The following is a 19,243-nucleotide window of genomic DNA, read 5'->3' on the forward strand; positions in this document are numbered from 1 at the left end:
CATCTTTAGATTCCCATAATTATAGCTTACACAAATCGAAATCTTTATGATCTATATCTATAATAGGCCTAATAGTAATCTATACATTCTCAACAATCCAAACATAGGTAACAATAATTGTGAAATAAAATCGTTTTAATACTTCGTGTTTGAATAAACACGCCAACCAGGAGACTGCATGCAAATGCATTTCTGCACGCAAATTGATTCCCAAGTAAGTGCACACGTCATCAGCAAAAAAGTAAGTGCACAGGATATACGCCCAAAACTCCTGTAATATGCCCCCAGTAGACACGGCTCTGAGGGACCTACCACCTCGGTTTAGAAACTGGGTTACATCAGGCTCCATAATCTTTACTCTCAATATATGCTCTTATTTTTCTTAGATAACCTATTATTTTTGCCTGGCTATGCCAGGCAAAAAAACTTATTTTAAGATTGTCCTAAAACATTGTATTCTAGACCGTATTTTGGATTGTTCATTAGGGTCCGAGCAGCGAAGCTGCTTGGCCCCTATTGTTTCTGTAACGTTTTTTTTTCCCCTCAAATTCTTTAAAAGTCCTACTGCAGCCTATACCGTAGGTCGAAAACTCTTGATATTTTCAGGTATGGTTACCAATAACCCCCTCTACCCATGAACCCAAATTTGTGGTACTGCACCCAAAGGTGGCGCTATTGTAAAAAGATCATGAATTAGGCTTATTTCTCCTCACCAGATTGACCTGGACTCAAAATTCTCTCAGGATATTAATCTATAGAATCAATCCATACAATCAATACAAAAAGAATCAAAAATTCACCAAAATCGCCACATAAAATCTTTAGTCAAAGCCTCACAAAAATCATCGAACAGAATTTGTTTTACTTGATTCCATTTGAGAAATATTGGCCAATAAAGTTGGAGCAGTTAGCCCATTTTTCTTATATGACCATTTTGTTATTGTATAAAAAAACATACGACTATTATTGGGTTGATACCAATACCCCCCACTAAACCCAAATTGTGGTACTGCACCCAAAGGTGGCGCTATTTAAAAAAAACTACGAACTAGCCTTATTTCTCCTTACGAGATTGACCTGGACTCAAAATCCTTTCATCATATTAATCTCTAAAATCAGATGCTTCTTTTTCACCCTATTGTTCTGCTCTAAAAATGTTTACTTTTCCCACCATTTCATATTAAAGCTAAACATGATAAAAAGAATCACAGGCTACAAAAATAATCAAAAATTCACCAGAATTTCAAAGATTTTTCAGGTATTTGCTTTTAAGAAAGCCCATAATTCATTTGAGAAATGTTGTGTGGAGTTTTCTGGATTTTGTGTGCTTATAAATAGATATTTTGATCATGTGAATGAGGCTACATTTCAGGTTTGTCAGTGGCTCAATGGGATAATGACTTGAACTGGTGATCCTTAGTTTGAGAGTTCGAATCCCGATTAGACAATGCTGAACATGACATTCGGCCATTGGTCTGCAGGCCAGTCACTTGAAAGGCGACGCACAGTATGGCATTAAGGGGAACATCAACATCTTTCCTTCATAATTATATGTCATATTTATATATCTTCCATTAGTGTGTTCTTGACTTTTCATTTTGCTCAGACTTGGTAAATCCCCGCTTGCGGTTATATTTATCATTAATTTTGTACTTAATAATTTTAGCCAGTCGGTTCTATAGCAGTTCTTAGCAGATGTCATCAGAAGAGGAAGATGAGTTTGGCCAGGTCATAAATAAAGAGTTTCAGATCCAATTCAGAAACTGATCAGTCCCTCCATGTATTTTTTTGTCCAAGTCTACATATTTAGATGGAACCTCGTCTAGTTTCAACACCCTCCCTGTTTGAGAGCTGCATTCTGTTTCAAGGAAGACATGGAAACACAATTCAGAATTTATTCAAAAAAGGTGTTTCAAGGGTACCAGAGTTTAGTTGCCTTCAACTCTGATTTCAGATTATCTTTAGGAGAATCACAGGTCCCATTCCTTCTACACAAAACCCAGACACCAAGGATGCTTCTTCAGAAAATCCTCTCAGTATTACACGTGGCAAGCGAGTCAACTGATAAATTGATGAAGGAAGGTATAAAACTCATACACAATGCCTGGGATTCCGATATGAGCTATAACATTAATCTATCAAAGCCAACTTCATTCCTCAAGATTCAATTTGATACATTTTATTTTTACAAATAGGCTCCACTGGTGAAACATTATTGCATTATACCAAAAGCAGCTACAATCAACAGTACTGGTAAAACAGTAATTAATAAAAGTAGCATGCAGACTCAAATGAATTACCCTTAAATAAGGATGCAATGCAATTGTAGCCTGAAAGGTATTGCAATGTGTGTAGATAGAATATTAGCTGCTAATATGCTATCCTAGTGCTGTGCCAGGCAAAGAAGTAAAGTTTAACAAATTACGTTTGGCATGAATCCTGCTACCTGTTGGTAATTCAAATCCATAAATAAAATCATGGGATTATTGAGACAATGTTTTTCATTGTGTTCTTTTATGTGTGCATTGTTTAGAGATTAAATCATAGAGTAATAAAAACCGAGGTATGGTCTAGTTGCAAGAAGACAATGTTTAACATAATTGAAGAGTAAAGCAGTCATGAAAGAATCATGACATTGTCACATGAGGTGGTCTAGTTGACCAATGACGATCTGAAAGCATAACACATCTGCATTGGATAACATTGTCAACATAAAAACACCAACAATTATATTTTGCCCATATGGACAAAAATTACATTTCCCTACATCTTTGGCAATGTTTCAATCCACAGAAATAATCAATGATCAAATCAACCAATCAACAGCCTCCCCCCTTCCTTATCCCAACAACATTACTCTATTCCAAGCACCATCATTCAACAAGTCCAAAATCAAAACCCATATTAATAGTGCAACAATAAGCAAAGTAATTCTTTCACAGCTTTTAAAAATCCAAACAAAAAATACCCCTGAAGCATTCCCGGGTCACGTAGCGGCAGAAACAGTGGGACTATGGAGGAAGTGGTGGTGGTGGTGGGGAGAGGCAATGCTGTAAGGCAGAGTCTGGCGGGTGGCGAGGGAGCGTCTGACCGCGCGGCGCGGTGGTCACGCCTGCAGCTGGAACTGGAAGCTCTGGTTGCTCCACTGGCTGGTGTCGCAGTTGAGCATGGTGCGTTCCACGAAGGTCACGGCCCCTGCAGTGTCTATCAGGACCACCGTGTTGGTCCTGGGAGAGAGAGGGAGAAGCAGAGGGGGACAGAGAATAATATAAACTGTTAACCTGACTACGTCCCCAAACCGTTAGCCTTAACTGGTTCAACTGGAGTGCTAGCATTAAGTAAACAGTGAGCCTACCCGCCAGCATTTCAGAGCGTGAGCCAAGTGTAACATTCTTCTTTCCCTACAGAACTCCACAAACATCCTCATAACGTGTCTTCCACTGTGTGAGGCCACGTGAGGCCTCCTTGGAGATCGTGACCTGCACTGTGTGCTTACAGAGGTGAAATAAGACTCCGGTCCTGCAACAATATGATAACCAAAAAGGGGGGAAATAGAAAGAAAGGCGGAGGAGCAAAGGCAACCATGGAGAGGGGAAGCTGGAGGACACTGACCTTGTGCCGTAATGAGGAGTGCGAACACACACCGATGAGAGGGCCGGCAGTATCCCATTATCGAAGCCCTGACCCTGTCTCTGTATGGCTGGGTCTGTGGTCCTTTAGGGCAGAGACACATACAACGATTATACCAATGCATAATGCCCACACAATCAAAATACAAGCCAAAAAGGCCTGGAAGTAGATACCGCCTTGGTTCTTTTGAAAAAAGAAAGGCATGTTTGGTTCTTTAAAAGTTGAACGCAAAGGGGTGCTTGCAGGGGCAGAAGGCTCAGGTGTTCCATTGGTAGCAGTGAGCAAGAGGCCTAGAGACCTACCTGCTCCCTATTGATCTGAATGCAGTCACTTTGGATAAATGTGTCTACAGCTCCAAAAGTTACACAAATACCACTAAACAGCTCTTACAGCTCCTGGTTGTTGAGGACAGTGATGAGGTCCTGCACCAGTCTGTCCCCGGACAGCTGTTGCTCCACCACGCTGGTGAACAGGCACTTGCCGTGATCCAGTTTCCTCCACGGTGTCTCCAACAGAGAGTTGCTCAAGCCATAGATGCCTAGCAGAGAGATGGGGCACAGGTAAGGGAGGGGCCGTACACCACGTGCACAGGAAGACATGATTGACAGGCGTCGAATAAATATAGTCACATATTAAACGACAAATCCACATTGATTGTGACATTATTCCTAATAAAATCCATAGACCTCCACGACCAGGGTTATCATGGAGGGCAACAGGGGGACCGGCAGGGGAGGCAAGTATCAATTTTAACCGTTACTAGAGCAACCGTTAATACACAGACCTGATTTCAGACGGATCGGCTGGGTGCTCCCTCTGTTTCCATAGTAACACACAATGTCTTCTTTGGCACTGGGTGGGAGACAGTCAAATGGAAAATTAGAGTGGCTGTTTGAGTCGGAACGTAATTCCCTTCATGTCTGCTTATCGCTGCAGTTCAAAAGGATCAGCTCTGCTTCGAGGGCCCAGAAAGGGACTTAAAAAGTCCTGACAGCAGGATTGTTTAAGGAATCTGGTCCTCCTGCTGAAAGACAGCCCCTTTGTCAGCCTATATGGTATAAAATCCTTAGACTAGCATAAAAAGTTACATAATAGCGTTCCTCCACAGTGTGTTCCTCCATGATCTTTGTAATACAACCCTTACAAGCAATAATTTACTATGAAGACAGAACCGGCTTTCAAGCCGCCTATATATATAGACAATGCAAGCCGGTATGTATTAATGAGCATACAAAAAAAATATACCAGAATTGCATCTAAATATTGGACAAACAGAACCGTGCATTCATTCCATTTCATGGAAGTTGAGTTTACCTTTTTTAGTTCACTTATTCAGTTGACCTGTTTTACATACTTTTATTTATGGATTTTCAGTGCCTTTCTCGACAGATACACAACACAGGAAAGTTGAAACAGAGAGGGAACGACATGCAGCACAGGACTGCAAGGTTGAATTCTCGGCAAACAGTTTGGCACCGTGGAGAGAGCGAGAGTGAGAGAGAGAAAGCTCTTTTTATGATAGCCGAGGCTGCGAGAACAGAGAGATCCCTGAATGTTGACATGTGCTCTGCGGGGTGTTTGGGCCCTGGATAAGGTGCCAGTGGGAGGTAGAGCCCCATGATTCAGAGCCAGTAGGAGGAGGACAGAGGGGTAATCAACACACTGGCTGGGAGACCGGCCCTAATGAACAGTGTTGGACCAGTGCTGTGCATATCCTCTCCTTCCAGCTGTTGTGTTGTTGCAGTGGAGCTGGCAAGACAAGCGGGGCTTCAAAGAGTTGACATTAACTCTGACACTCTCATCATCTACACAAACACAGAGTCGGTTAGGAATCCTTGGGGAAATGAACAGCTTTACTTTGCACTACGGTTTCATGAAGGCGTAAACTGTTTTTTTTTTAGGGAGCTTCACATTTAGTGTGGAGCATTGATTTAGTCATTAGAAAACCATGATGGGCTGTTTCATGAAGAATGAGAATATCTCGGTACGGTCAGAGATATTGATTATCCCTGATGTGTTTGGGTTTGAATTTCTTAAAAAAAATAGAGAAAACAATCTCTGGTTGGATGCCGTCTGCCTCTGCTGTGGGAACAGCTGAATATGTTTGGAAGAATATAAGGTTAAGGCTCTCATTCATAACGTAATGTCATCAACTGGAAACATGTTGAACCCGATTAGCTTCCCGTCGGTTTTCTATACGAGACTATCAGGATTTTCTAAAAACAAATTATTTTCACAGGCTGACAGATTTGGACTCAAAATAGACCGCCAACATCCCCTGAGGTTGGTGTTCATTACCAAAGCCTTTATTAAAGGGCGGCAGACAGGTGTTAATAGAAAAAGGATCTTCTCTTGTCTAGTATCTGACACCAGGACAATGGCCCCCTACTATTACATACATTTTTTGATACTAAAGAGTTATGTAAAAATAATAACTTGTAAAATAAATAATAAATTGTTTTTGTGAGATTCTGTGCTTCTATTCAAAAGTTGATTGCTCTGAAAACGTTGAACGGCTATTACTTTAGTACATGAGGAGCTCCAGGTCAGACACAAGATATACAAGAGAAGATATACACACATGACATTTTCCATTATACAATGGGGAATGCGTTAAATAACAAAAAAGTCTCAGAAATGAAATCCCATCCATGTTTGTTTTGCTGGTTTAATCCTCTTGGAAGCATGACAGTGAATAATATATGGCCTAACTTGACCAAAAGTGTAATTTTCACATTCTTCCTCGAAAGAGTGAAGGCCTTTCAGAAATATGAGTGGATGAGCAAAATGTATGACCCAAGTTCAAACCTCCAAGCACAATGTATGTTTCATCTTCAAATCTCATGCACAATTTCTAAGTTAAGATTTTACCTGCCATGGAGCAATGTGCATGATTACATACTGAGTCATAGGGTAACTTGACACCACTTTAGCATACACACACGTGAATAATTAGTGTCAGTGTAGGGAACGTGACTATAGTTGTTAGATGCCCCAATGCATCCTCAAATATTCCAGACAGATTACAGCTCTCTAATTGTCTGTTGGGGTTGGTTTGGTTAAAAAAATACATACAGTGGGGTTGAAACACATCTGGAAGGGACCCGAGTGACTTCATACCAAAAACAGAAAAATAGGGTAATGCGACGCATCAGTGTTCACATTTGAATAATAAACATAAAAAATATGACTCCATATTAACAACGTTGAAGCCAAAATTAACAGAACCGTTTCGAGCACATCTGGAATCCATCGTTGGGTTTTTCTGCGCGATCACATGACCTCCATGCATTCCATACATTCCATTTAACCCAACCAGCCTTGGCAAAGTATGGCAGTTTCAATAATATGTCATTAAACATAAACAATAATTAATCGTTTTTACTTGTTAGATGGTATCTGATCATATCACTATACATCTATTTAGAACCGACGAACCTTCGATTCTTTCACTCAAAGATCTGTTTTCCTTGAAGGAACATTTCTCAGAAGACATTGGGGAGAGGGAAGACAATTTCTTGGATGATATGGTTTGGCTTCAAAGACACACACGCCCGCGGTATAAGTACGGTATGATCAACATTAGAGCCAGTTGTGATGACCGGCCTGAACGCATCAAAGCATGAACTTGGCAACCCCTGCTGCGGCCCACAAGCCCATCACAGAGCCTTTGACCAGCAACTGATGCCTTTACAGAGAGCCCCCCACCAAAAGAGAGACAGCCCCTCCCCTATCCACCACTAACCCCCATCTTACAAACAAAATAAGAACAGTTTGGGGTGGTCTACAGCCGTGAAAATATGCCAGAGAGCACACAGCCAGTCACCCGTAGCAAACATAACAATATCAAAAAAGACAGGCTGACTGACAGTCTGCCCTACTGACTGTGTGTGTGGAGCGAGGTAAGAGTGTGTAGTGGATTGGCTGGGAAAGCCCCCAGTGTGGGGATCCTGCAAGAGTTCACATCACCAGGATATGATAATCATCACAACACCCAGGTCCACTGGAGGAGTGGGGGCATGATCCCTCCCCGGGCCCCCTGCCTCCAAAGGTTATGGACCACATCCTCCCAGACGGCTGAACAACAACCCCAGAGACTCGTTGCCATGCCGATAGAATGTCCACGGAGAGGCCTCCTGGATGGTGGCTGTCTGTTGGGGCCCACTTTGAGATCCCTCCCCCTCTCCCTTTCTCGCCCTCTCCCTCCCTCCATCTCTCTCTCTCTCTCTCTCTCTCTCTCTCTCTCTCTCTCTCTCTCTCTCTCTCTCTCTCTCTCTCTCTCTCTCTCTCTCTCTCTCTCTCTCTCTCTCTCTCTCTCTCTCTCTCTCTTTCTCTCTCTCTCTCTCTCTCCTTCTCCCTGTCTCTCTCTCCCTCTCCCTGTCTCTCTCTCCCTCTCTCCCTTCCTCTTGGCCTCTCTCTCTCTTGGCCTCTCTCTCTCTCTCTTCCTTGGCCTCTCTCTCTCTTCCTTGGCCTCTCTCCACTAGGTCAGGAAATGTAATCACAGCAGGCTTCTGGAGAGAAGGATCGCAGAGTGATGGAGCAGAGAAGATGACAAACACCCCTCTGCTGTTCACCCTAAACACCTGATTAATGTTTAAGGGTGGGGGGGGGGGGAATTATCCTGTCATGCTTTGCTAAGCTTTGTTGCCCTGTAAGGAGTCCACTGCCATTTACCAGTGTTAAATGAATTTCTTCCACATCTACAGCATATTCAATGACAGCAAATGAGGCCATTAGCCAAAGAAAAGGGGCACTTATAATGACTTCGAAGGAAATGCTTGAAAAAGTAAATTCCCCGCTAATTAAAAAATGTCCGCTTGTTGGTTTTCCAAAGACTAACTGATCAAAGGGTGTGATAAGGATACAGCATGTTCCTTGCATTAAAAATAGAGAAGTAACCATTTCGATGCTAGTACTCACTCCACCTTCCACTTACTTGAATTCGGCAGTGAGCAGGTTGAAGCCGTTGTACAGGTGACCTTCTGTCGACAACTTTTTCAAGTAGGAGAAGCTGTCCAGGTCTCTGTCTATTAAGTAGTTGGCCACCAGGAAGCCTGATTGGGGAGGGATGGGGGAAGAAGACACAGCGTAGTGAAGAGCTATGTTATTGGCTGGATCAGGTTAACGATTGAATGGGATCACATGTCAATGTTTTGATCCAATTTCACAATATGACCGGCTCGTTTTCCATTAGACATAAAGACATCTATATCTTCACACACACACACACACACACACACACACACACACACACACACACACACACACACACACACACACACACACACACACACACACACACACACACACACACACACACACACACACAGTACTGAGAGCAGAGAGAGAAAAGGACAGAGGTTCAGTACTGAGAAGAGGGAGGGAGAGGGACACAGAGAGTCAGTACTGAGAGGAAAGAGAGACTCATAGTCAGTACTGAGAGGAGAGAGAGTGAGATTTGTTGGACAAATGCAGTGTAACTTATCAAGAACTGCAATTGAAGTGAGTAGGCATAACCCTTTAATAACCCTTCATAAAAGCAGGGTTTGGACATGATGAAAACCTTCATGATTTGCTGGTTTGACTTGGTTCCCTCACCTCTTCCTTTGGCGTCAGGGTTGAGCTTTGGTTCCAGGTAGTTTGTGATGGTGGCCAGCCTGCCCGTCTTGGTGACTCCCAGCCATGTTCCACCTTCCTTGCCATTTTCAAGGTCTAGGCCTGGGAAACATAGTGTAACCGATGAGAAATTTGAAACAGTATCCAACCAGTCCCAGTGTCTGATTGAGATTATCCCCAATTCCATACTTTATTCACGAGTTTATTTACAAGCGCAGTAATAATACAAGGAATATAATGAGTAATGATTACCCAGTACTTAATTACAAAACAAAACAATATTTAGCTTGTTTTGCCAATCATCCTGTTGATTATCAAACAATTCAAGCAGTACATAAAAATGAAGCGTAACATATAATCATAGCAGCCTATTATTATCAGACCCGATCTATTTTGGTTTGACATGCATGACGTTTGACTCGCACAAGCCAACACTAAGGGTATCGTAAAGAGGGTTCAGAATAGTTACGACAATCAGTTGCATGGCTTGGCCGGACCCTCGTCCACGTGAAGGCATTAAAAGTGTTTTATTGCTTGCTTTTCTGTAGATTACATAACCCCCTATGTATACATCACTATAATACAGGCATATTACATATTGCCGGCCATAGTTTGCATCATAATCACAAGTGGCCGCCTTGAATGTAATTGGATGGGGTAAGAATCAGTCAATAGCTAGACTAGGTGTGTCCGCCATGGATTCCGCTGGATCAATATCAGAGAGGTCCACTTAGTCCTGCCACTGATCTAAAGTGGAAGAGGAGGTTCTCCTCTGGGAGCGGGCAGGAGCACTAAACTGGGTCCCTCAGAGGGGGTTGCGGGGGAGAGAGGGGGAGAGAGGGGGAGAGAGGGGGGAAGTACAGCTCACTACCTCCCTCTGTCACACTATTCCTCCAGCAGGACAGAGCCTTGGACCATGTATACGCGTCGCACCGTATAAAGGCAGCCATCAATTAAGGCTTCCACTTCAGGAGTCCGGACTGCTCCATTATAGAGGGGGGGGCAGGGCTCTGTGTTTCCTCCCTCAGTCGAAGAAGGCTATGATTGATTTCTCTTGCCAGTAGCACAGTAGTGTATTGGAGGGGGAACGTGGGTCAATTAAAGATTGTATACCGAGGGCAGGGGACCCACAGCGACTGAAACAGGAAGACGTGACTTGATTCTATAGGGGTAAAGAAGGCCGATAGTTAGTTTGTTGTTGAGAAAAACTAACTAGACGACCACAGATGAATAAATATTCAATGGTTCTTGGTGTTTTTCTTCCTCTTTCCAGAAACCTCTTGGTCTGGATACAAGAACAACACTTGGTTGGTGCTGGCAACATGGACAGGCATGCTACTAACCCCGCTACCAGTTCATCAGAGCTGCAGTGCAGACTCACCACTGAGGATATCGCCGTTGGACGCCCAGTAGTCTGCCGCCTTGGTCGGCCTGCTGTAGTACTCATCTCTGTTTGCAGCCAAAATCAGCCTGAAGAGACGAGGAGAGATGAGAGGGAGACAGAGTCGAGTGATAGAAAGAGAAAGAATAACATTGGATCTTACTATTTTTGCTCCATCCCAGACCCTTGTTGGAACATTTTGGGTGAGGAGCTGGAGAGGCTCCACAAGGGTCACATGGGGGAATCAATCATTTTGGATCCCCAACTGTCTCTGCGCAGAGGACGCTCTCACATACCACCACTTCTTATCACTTCTCCCCTTATCTTTGTTCCTCCCCCCCACATTGTTTGTCGAAACCCATGAACGTGCATATATCCTCACACTTTGAACAGAGCCTTAGATGAACTCAATTTGAAATAATAGTAACCTCTCTCTGTCATCTGAGAACTAAGTGTTGTGTCCTCCCAATCCATCTCCCAAATCCATTTCTGGGGGTCTGGGGGTTTATAATTATGGTAATGAGCTGGCGGAAGGCCTTGGGTTGATTGATTGTAGATGCCAGAATCTCTGCAGTGACTGTCCCTGGGAGTCACTGCGGAGCTGTCGGCTGCTGCCCCCCCCTCTCCCTCTCCCTCTCCCTCTCCCTCTCTCCCAGCCGTTCAGTTATTTCCACCGACCGGTGCGGTTCGGTTCGGTGCGCCACGGTTCGCTTATATTGGCGTTTCCGCCGTCAAAAGTTGCACAGGGTCCCAAAACAAGCGTGCTGTGCTGCTCCTTTTATCGGTACTCCGCCGTTGGAGTACCGATTACCTTTTATCGGTACTCCGCCGTCTGAAAGGGTGGAGGCATTAGAGCCACACTGTTCTGCTAGGGGCCTCAAAGTACAGAATTTCGGTATTCATTTTTGCAATAGGCGGAGTGGGCTCCAGCGGATTGGAGGAGGGAGGTGGAGGGCTGGCAGGAGGACCCCCTTTGATGATGCCCACAGAGAAGAGCATCAAAGGCTGGATACGGCTAGGAAACAGGGGCACTGAAAGCAGCTCTAGACCTCCGGACAAAGCTCACAAAGCAGAACGTGTCCGGTGAGCTTGTGGTTTACCTAGATAAGTCTGCAGGTCAATTCGGTTGGTGGTTGATCAAGAAAAGACTGAGACCACTTTTTACATAATCGGTATTGAGAGAAAAGGCTTTTGCAGTTGCAGTGCAGGTGCTCACAAACACAAACAATCAAAGGCTAAGAACTAACCCTAAGGCCCTCCTGGCCAAATGTTTTAATAATCCTTAACATGGCAGAAGTCTGGTTACGGTGTTAGGCAGGAACCACAGCAGACACAAAACCATTTGAAATATTAATAATTGTTTGCCATCTTTCTGCCGTATAAGTTAAAAGGTCATCCCCATGAGTCTCTAGAAGGTTAATCGAGCTACCAGAGAAGCAATAACAAACATCCTGTGTTTTTCTTACAATATCCTCATTCATCTTGTGGTGAGGGCACAGACCGGTCATGTCTGGAGCATAGACTCAATAAGAGATCACAGGACTAACGGCAGATTTGCACAGCATTCTAACGTCCCCAAAGCACACAAGGAAACGACTGTGGCAAACGCTTACGCATGGAAAGGTTGAATGATAATTAGGGGATGTAGAGGCAAGCTCATCTATGGTAGGATCACCAACAGCTGGCTAGAGGCCACTTGGAGGAGGGATTGAATGAAATTTAGAAATACATTATTAAGTTTAGAACACTTAAAAAGTTGCTTCTTATTTAAGAACTAAGAAAGATGATTCCAACGCATTAGTGAGCTAGGTCAATTTTTTGATTACAGTGGTTTGCAAATGTTGTTTTTTGCTAGCCCTCAGTGCTGATGTCAACACCAATGAGGGACTCAGACTCTCCCAACAAGTCTTTCCTTGTTATCAGACAGCGATATCCGCCTTGCCTACATTTCATCTCTCCTGAGCTTTGAGTTAGGTGGTGCGGTCCTCTGAACTCCTGATAGCCAACCCGACGCTCAGAGGACACGGCACAGAGAGAGACGAACTGAGGCTAACCACAGAACTGCCTCCAGGAGCTGACCTTACACCTCACCGTGAACACAGTGAATGTTTCTTTGTCAACTAGTCTGCAACGCCTGCTGTAGGAAAGTTATCGCTTACGGCAGAGCGCAGATAAAATAGGCGGAACTAGGATGCTGACCCCGATTTTTATTAAAGGGCTACATTAGCTAGGCTACTGTGACTCTACAAGGCAATGTAAGTGGCTAACGGACAGAAAGGCTAATCCAGCCATCTCCCCTTCTGGAAACACAATTTACGAATTGGAATTTAACTCGTCTGATTCTAGGCAACAGCTAAATGACATTAGATATATCTTGTGTTTCCCTTCAAAGTTCATCCGATTAAATTCTTCCCTTTTTTCATTTACCCAGTACCAGGTAAAGCCTCTCCCTCCTAATTGCAAATACGTCATAAGGCAGTTAAACATATGGGAAAGCAGTCAACCCCAATAAGCATGTAACAATTTACCAAAAGTCCAAGCAATATCACTCTGACTAAGACTCGCTGATCAACAAAAAAAGATGTCATACCCTCGTTGCTTTGTGAAAGTTGTGTAAGATCGCATAAAACACAAAAAATAAATAAATGTGAACACTTTCTACTCCTTGGAATAAACAAAAAATTGTACCTTAATTTTAATGCATTTGAGGGGAATTATCAATTATTTTTGTATCTTGCATCATTGCACACCTTCCCCACATCAAGACTGATTTCAACCTAAATGGACAGGACCAATTACACATAATGAAGACGTTCCCTTGGTGAAGCCATCGGTGCATATCACACATGATATGTTGCTGACATTGAAAACGGATTTGCACATTGGCGTTAAGTTAATGTTCATTATTTTCCATTTATTTTATTTGAAGTTATAATGGTTTAACTTTAACACTCTCCGAATTATATCAATATGACGTGACGGTCAGTTAGCTTTGCACAGAAACAGCCAGTAGAAAGGTCAGTGGGCTAATACTTTAGACTTTATCAGAGCTGTATATCAGAGCTTGTACCTTTTTTTTCTCTCACTTTTACTTAAGTAAAGAAGTTGAATCAGTACTTTTACCAGAGTCTAGTACATGTACTTCTACTTGGGTAAAGCATGTGTGTACCTTTGCCACCACTGCTCTATTTACTTTGGGTATGTTATAAAACCTTAGAAACAGACCTAGTTATGAAGAGGTTAGGAAAACACAGTAGCAGACAAATACACCACCTGATGCAGGAGATACAGATGTTTCAGGAGCCAAAGGGTAGCCTCGTGAGAAAATCCAAATAGCAAGATTGCGTTCCTCTAATTTAAAGGAGTATGGCTTGTCTGGGGATCAATTTAATTCCCAATTGAGTTTTGAATTGCTACCCTTTATCGGTAGGACGATTTTTTAATTCGGGAGAACGCAGCCCTCCTGGTTCATGATGAACTGAAACCATCCCCGCTCACTCCTAAGGCTTACAACGGCCCGAAGCCAGAATGTTCTGATGAGGAAAACGGAATGTGAACTCAAAAGTTCAGGATGGTCACACAAAAGGTTAGCACAAGTTGAAAGAATAGCGTAGGATAAGACAAAGTACGATAAAATAAATACAGAACGGATGGCTCTCTCAGTATTTACAATAATATGCAATACAATATCCCACTCTGAGCTGTGCTCGCTATACCTCCAGCCTGAGGGTGCACTGGTTGAAATGTTTGTATATTAACTGACTTTTTATATTTTTGTATTGTATTTGTATTGTACTATTTATGGACTTGAGTCTGAAATAAAGTTTTCATATCATATCATATCAATATGTGCAGTTAAGAATAGCGTCTATGTAAAATTACATAAGATAGGCAAAGTGTGCATAAATAACAGTTGGTGAAGTCCTACCTGTAGGCATTTTTGGATGCTGGCCGCGGGTCAAACTTGAAAAAGAGTATGCACATGAGGGATGATGAAGGAGCGACGGCTTGTACAGTCCAGAGTTACTTTCAAGGCGTGCTCATGTTCACATCTAAGAAATCAGACAAACATGACAGGTATGATTGAGTGTTGCATGGATAAATTAGTATTAGTCTGTGTGTTTTAGGAGGGCCACATGATTAAAGGTATGGTGGAAGTTCATGCCAGTCATCATCACAGAAAGCATAGCTTGGCTGCGTGTGCAAAAAGTGGATTGACCATCCGTTAGTAGATAAGACTGGTATCACGATGTGCCTGGACCAAGGAGATGTACAATGCGAATCATGGGTCGCACATGACATGAGGCTAAACTAAATAGGGAACTCGGACAAATGAGTAAGTTACAAACTGAAACACGAGTAAGGCAAGAGTTGTCCGAGCGTGACTTACTTAGTCATCCAAGTGCATTACCATGACATAACGAAAGCACTTCAGAAACGTATGATCTTACAGGTAAGAAGTTGTGAACGAGTGGCAACTGACCGACACGTTGACGTAACCACTGATAAATACATCTTCGCAAAATAGAAATAAGATGCAATTATTTTTGGAAAAACAACTCGCTTGCTAGCAGATTGTTGTATCAACAGTATGCTGTCGCGTAGCCAAAGGATCGCACATACCCCCCCCCCCCCTCCTCCACAAAGCACACTGTTATTAAAACATTGTAAGGACAACAAAGTTTGGTGTTTTGCTTTGTTTAAAAATACTTCTACTTTCCTTACACGTATTGCAACTACGAAGATGTTACAGTCCCCGCAAGCCTTAACTTGCTGTTGAAACCTTGAATGTCTGACGAGTGCAATTAAATAGTAACAACAACTCGAGCAGTCAGTCCGGTCCTGACAGATCTATACTACGCATGCGCCATGGCGGTCGCTTTACGGCACCTGTAAAGGCAAGGCTGTCAAACAAAACGTGAAACGATCAAAACAACAAACACCCTTTCGACGTGGATTATGAAATTCTGAAATGTTGATGCCTAATATCACTGAATTTTGATAAAATGTATAATTGCCATCTGTGAGATTATTATTTAAAGTTGTTATTTTCTGATTTCTGATATCTAAAGCTGAACCACAGCGAGATTAATTGATTTATTTAATTGATCTGTTCTGCAAAGTAAAAGTATTCAATCTAGTCCAGTGGTTCCCAACATTTGTCATCGAGACCTTTCGCTGGTCAGACTCAAAAGGTAAAAACTAGATAAATACACATGCAGTAACTAAGCAAAGGGTGCAAACGCCCCCTTTATACAAAATTATAACTGCAAGAAGGCCATGGCCATTCGGAAATAGCGGAAAGAAAAAGAGTTGAAGGATGTATTGCTCCCATACAGTGTGTTTATTTAGCAATGATAAAGAATAAAAACATAATGTAAGCAAATGATGAACTAAGCAAAACTATTTTGAAATAATAACAAGCTATAATACTATATTGACTGAACAATATGCATTAGGTATTCACAGAGAATCTGTGGATACCTATTGTAATGATATAATTGTTTTCAATTATCTTTTATTTTTTTATATTATTGTAAAATTATCTCTGAATAATAATATCCAACGAATAAAATCACTTGGTCAAACCTGCGTGGAAAATATTGATGAGAAAGTTTTTTTTTTTACAACCATCTAATCGGATTAATGAGTAGAACAAGTAGGCAAAGATAAGATACTGATGATTATGATGCTCCAATTAATTAAAGTGTGAATCCTTTTTCTCCGCACTGGCATCTGCTGGCAGAAGCTGATATTGCATTAAACAGATAAAGCCAAAGTCATTTAATAATTTTCATGTTTACATAATCAGTTGTCTTGGATGAAGATTATTCAGACTCAGATAACTTCATTAATCCCGGGGGAAATTTCTTAAAAAAGTCTGCAGCTCAAGAAAATATTATTTAACAGACACTTTCATCCAAATCGAATGAGAAGGAATATAGACTCATCTCATTAATAAGCAGGTAGGGGGTAGGCATCTTTCTCAATGGGCCTATAAATTAGGATGTGAATATAAGGGAAGAAATACACCACCTCTGGCTGCAAACCGTAACCACTACACTGATAATAATGATGAATGATGCTGACAGATTCCCAGTTCCCCTCGGTAGACAGAGTTGAGAGTCTTGACTCTTTAAATATGGAAGTTTGTATTGTTAGACTACCTAAAAATCCTGACCCGCCTGCCCAATTCAGACTGATAGTAGGCCTAAAGACTACTCAGTCACCGACTGTAACGTAAAGTCTAATTGAATGTTTAATGCTAACCAAATGCACTTTTGGTTAGCATTTTTTTGTTTCATGCTAAAATGGTGTGGTCGTTTTCATGGCCGCTCTGTCTACATAATATCCTTTCCATTATCTTAGAAAACGTTTAAATTAGCCTCTATTAGTGCCTGGTTGCTTTATTGTGAAAATGCAATTAATTTCCGTGATGACGCACTTTACTTTGAAAAAAACAGCCGGATGTATACATTTAATATCTGCTAGCCTGTCATTGCATTGTTGAGATGGTCGAGTTTCTGAAACGTGCATGTTTAAATAAGCGGTTATATCCACTTCACACAAACTGCCATTTATATAAAAATCATTTACCATTTATATAAGAGTCATTTACAAAATTATATTTATATCATATCTCCTCGTATTATGCATTGACTATTTTCATTAGGCTACAGAAGTCATCCATAGGAATAGAAACCAACATATCCAATAATCAACACATAATCAATGATAAAACATTTCTATCATAGGCCTAACGTCACCAATAGTTATTCTCTCTTTCAAACTCAGAGATGGGTGATGGGGCGGGCATATTTACTCGTCAGCGTCGCATCAACCACTGTCTTGGGAAGAGGTGATGAATAGTAGCCTTCCAATACCGGGCTACACAATCTTGCAGTTGGAAATAAGTGAAGTGAGTAACTTTTATTCAGATGTTTTGACACTGAGAAACGCTATTGATAAGGAGCCAGTAGAAGCAAATAGCCGAGCAGATCTTGAAGGTTGTAATAGTCGCTTACAGTAACGTTAAGCCAACTTGCCTGCACCGCGTTCAGCGTATCGCTGTCCACCTGCCTGTCTGATTACAACGAGGAAAGCGACGTGCACCATGAAAGGGATGCATTGAGGTATGTATATTTAAATATATATATATTGTATTGGGAAAATCTCGACGAATATACAATTGCACGAAACATTCTTATTATCTTGCGACCTGCAAGTTGCAGGTCGTAGGCTATTGCGTGTGTGCGCAGGGTTTTAACTGCCATATCGTTTAAATTCAAGTGGTTGCACGACAATGTACATTATTTTGTATGTTACCTCAAAATTGCTTAAAATGAAAATATACCTTGAGGGAGGCGAGCCTGAGGACCGACGAGCTGTCAATCAGTTGAGCTTACTACGCTATTGTTTAACTCATCATGTGGGAGCCTGTTTACGAAGGAGGAGAACCCTGTGATTTTTATTTCAATTATACCTAGTGTACTCTTTGATATTTGTTTCACGGTTTGCCTGGATGTTGAGCACCCAATGTACCTTTAAAAATCTTGTACTTTCTGGTTCATCTGTCTAATTCAGCGGTTTTTTTTCTATAAGGCGTGCTTTAAAGCCAGACGTGAATAAGAATTACGAGGTCCATCATTTCCTAGTTTTATTCACGAGAGGCCGACGTTTTTATCCAGATGGTAATTTATACTAAAGGGATTTTCGTGCCATTATGAGATGTCATTATTATTCTTTTTTTTAATCGTTCTATTGCCCTGGATTTCACTCGGGTTTTGTCCTGCAGCATATTCTGCATAGTATTTCTGTGAAAAGGTTGTGGAATGACTTTTAAGAAGTTCAGTCGACATAGTGTGTGTGTGTGTGTGTGTGTGTGTGTGTGTGTGTGTGTGTGTGTGTGTGTGTGTGTGTGTGTGTGTGTGTGTGTGTGTGTGTGTGTGTGTGTGTGTCTGCACACACGGTTGCATGGTTGTTAAGATTGTGCACAGGTAATCTTCCAAAGATTTTTCATCAGTGCATAGTGAGTATAGAGAAATTACAATTCTCCTCTGTTGCAACCCTTTGGTTGGATAGCAATTGGAAGGCAACTTGCCTATTGCAGAGGGTACTCTGCAAATCGCCTAAATGTCACCAGATATGAATGTAACTAATAAATCATATTCATATCATAAGCCAAACTGCTTCACAACAGCAATGATTTGGTCAAAATAAAACTGTTTCACTAGAGAGCAATGATTTTGGCAAAATAAAACGTCACTTTTTTGTACAGAAGGAGGAGAGGAAAGGCCCAATGCTTCCCTGTTTGGAGTGATGCATGGCTCTTAAAAAACTACAACTCACCCCGTGCAGTATTTGATACAGATAAAGGAAAAATAAATAAAAAACAACAAACAAACAACAGGTAAAGCAGTGTGCAGACAATCAACCCTTGTTATGTTGGTGCTGCCAGATTATTATATCCCAAGTGTATGTCCATACCTGCAAGATCCCTGTGACCATCACTATGTTTATGATGAAGGGACATGTTGTCTAGTCATGAATACTGTTACCAAAATCTTGTTGACAGCCACAATGTATCTGGAAAAAGCAACGCCTTCCTCCATGGAG

General features: G+C 41.8%; 1 protein-coding gene and 1 long non-coding RNA gene across 8 annotated transcripts in view; one reads left to right on the plus strand and one right to left on the minus strand.

Moving 5' to 3' along the window:
* Positions 1 to 2,163: 2,163 nt before the first annotated feature.
* On the minus strand, positions 2,164 to 15,504 carry tango2 (transport and golgi organization 2 homolog (Drosophila)). 3 transcript variants are annotated; one of them, XM_060054173.1, is made up of 10 exons: positions 15,353 to 15,504; positions 14,556 to 14,679; positions 10,628 to 10,716; positions 9,229 to 9,348; positions 8,567 to 8,684; positions 4,415 to 4,482; positions 4,021 to 4,168; positions 3,613 to 3,714; positions 3,356 to 3,519; positions 3,087 to 3,227 (listed from the first exon to the last, which is right to left on the minus strand). In XM_060054173.1, the coding sequence occupies exons 2-9, from the start codon at positions 14,609 to 14,611 to the stop codon at positions 3,402 to 3,404; spliced, it is 819 nt and encodes a 272-aa protein (XP_059910156.1). In that variant the 5' UTR covers positions 14,612 to 14,679; positions 15,353 to 15,504; the 3' UTR covers positions 3,087 to 3,227; positions 3,356 to 3,401. The 3 variants fall into 3 exon arrangements, with proteins under 3 accessions (XP_059910154.1, XP_059910155.1, XP_059910156.1); XM_060054171.1 differs by lacking the exon at positions 3,356 to 3,519 and having other exon boundaries at positions 2,164 to 3,227; XM_060054172.1 differs by lacking the exon at positions 3,356 to 3,519 and having other exon boundaries at positions 2,164 to 3,227; positions 15,348 to 15,498.
* Positions 15,505 to 17,120: 1,616 nt separating this feature from the next.
* The window catches only part of LOC132459552 (uncharacterized), a 62,529-nt gene continuing 60,406 nt past the window's right edge, over positions 17,121 to 19,243 (plus strand). For all 5 annotated transcript variants that reach the window (XR_009526258.1, XR_009526260.1, XR_009526262.1 and 2 more), the window contains exon 1: positions 17,121 to 17,760. This is a non-coding gene — a long non-coding RNA (uncharacterized LOC132459552). The remainder of the gene's footprint in view (positions 17,761 to 19,243) is intronic.

This window comes from Gadus macrocephalus, chromosome 6 (genome assembly GCF_031168955.1).
Source record: "Gadus macrocephalus chromosome 6, ASM3116895v1".
NCBI classification, from domain to species: Eukaryota; Metazoa; Chordata; class Actinopteri; order Gadiformes; family Gadidae; genus Gadus; species Gadus macrocephalus.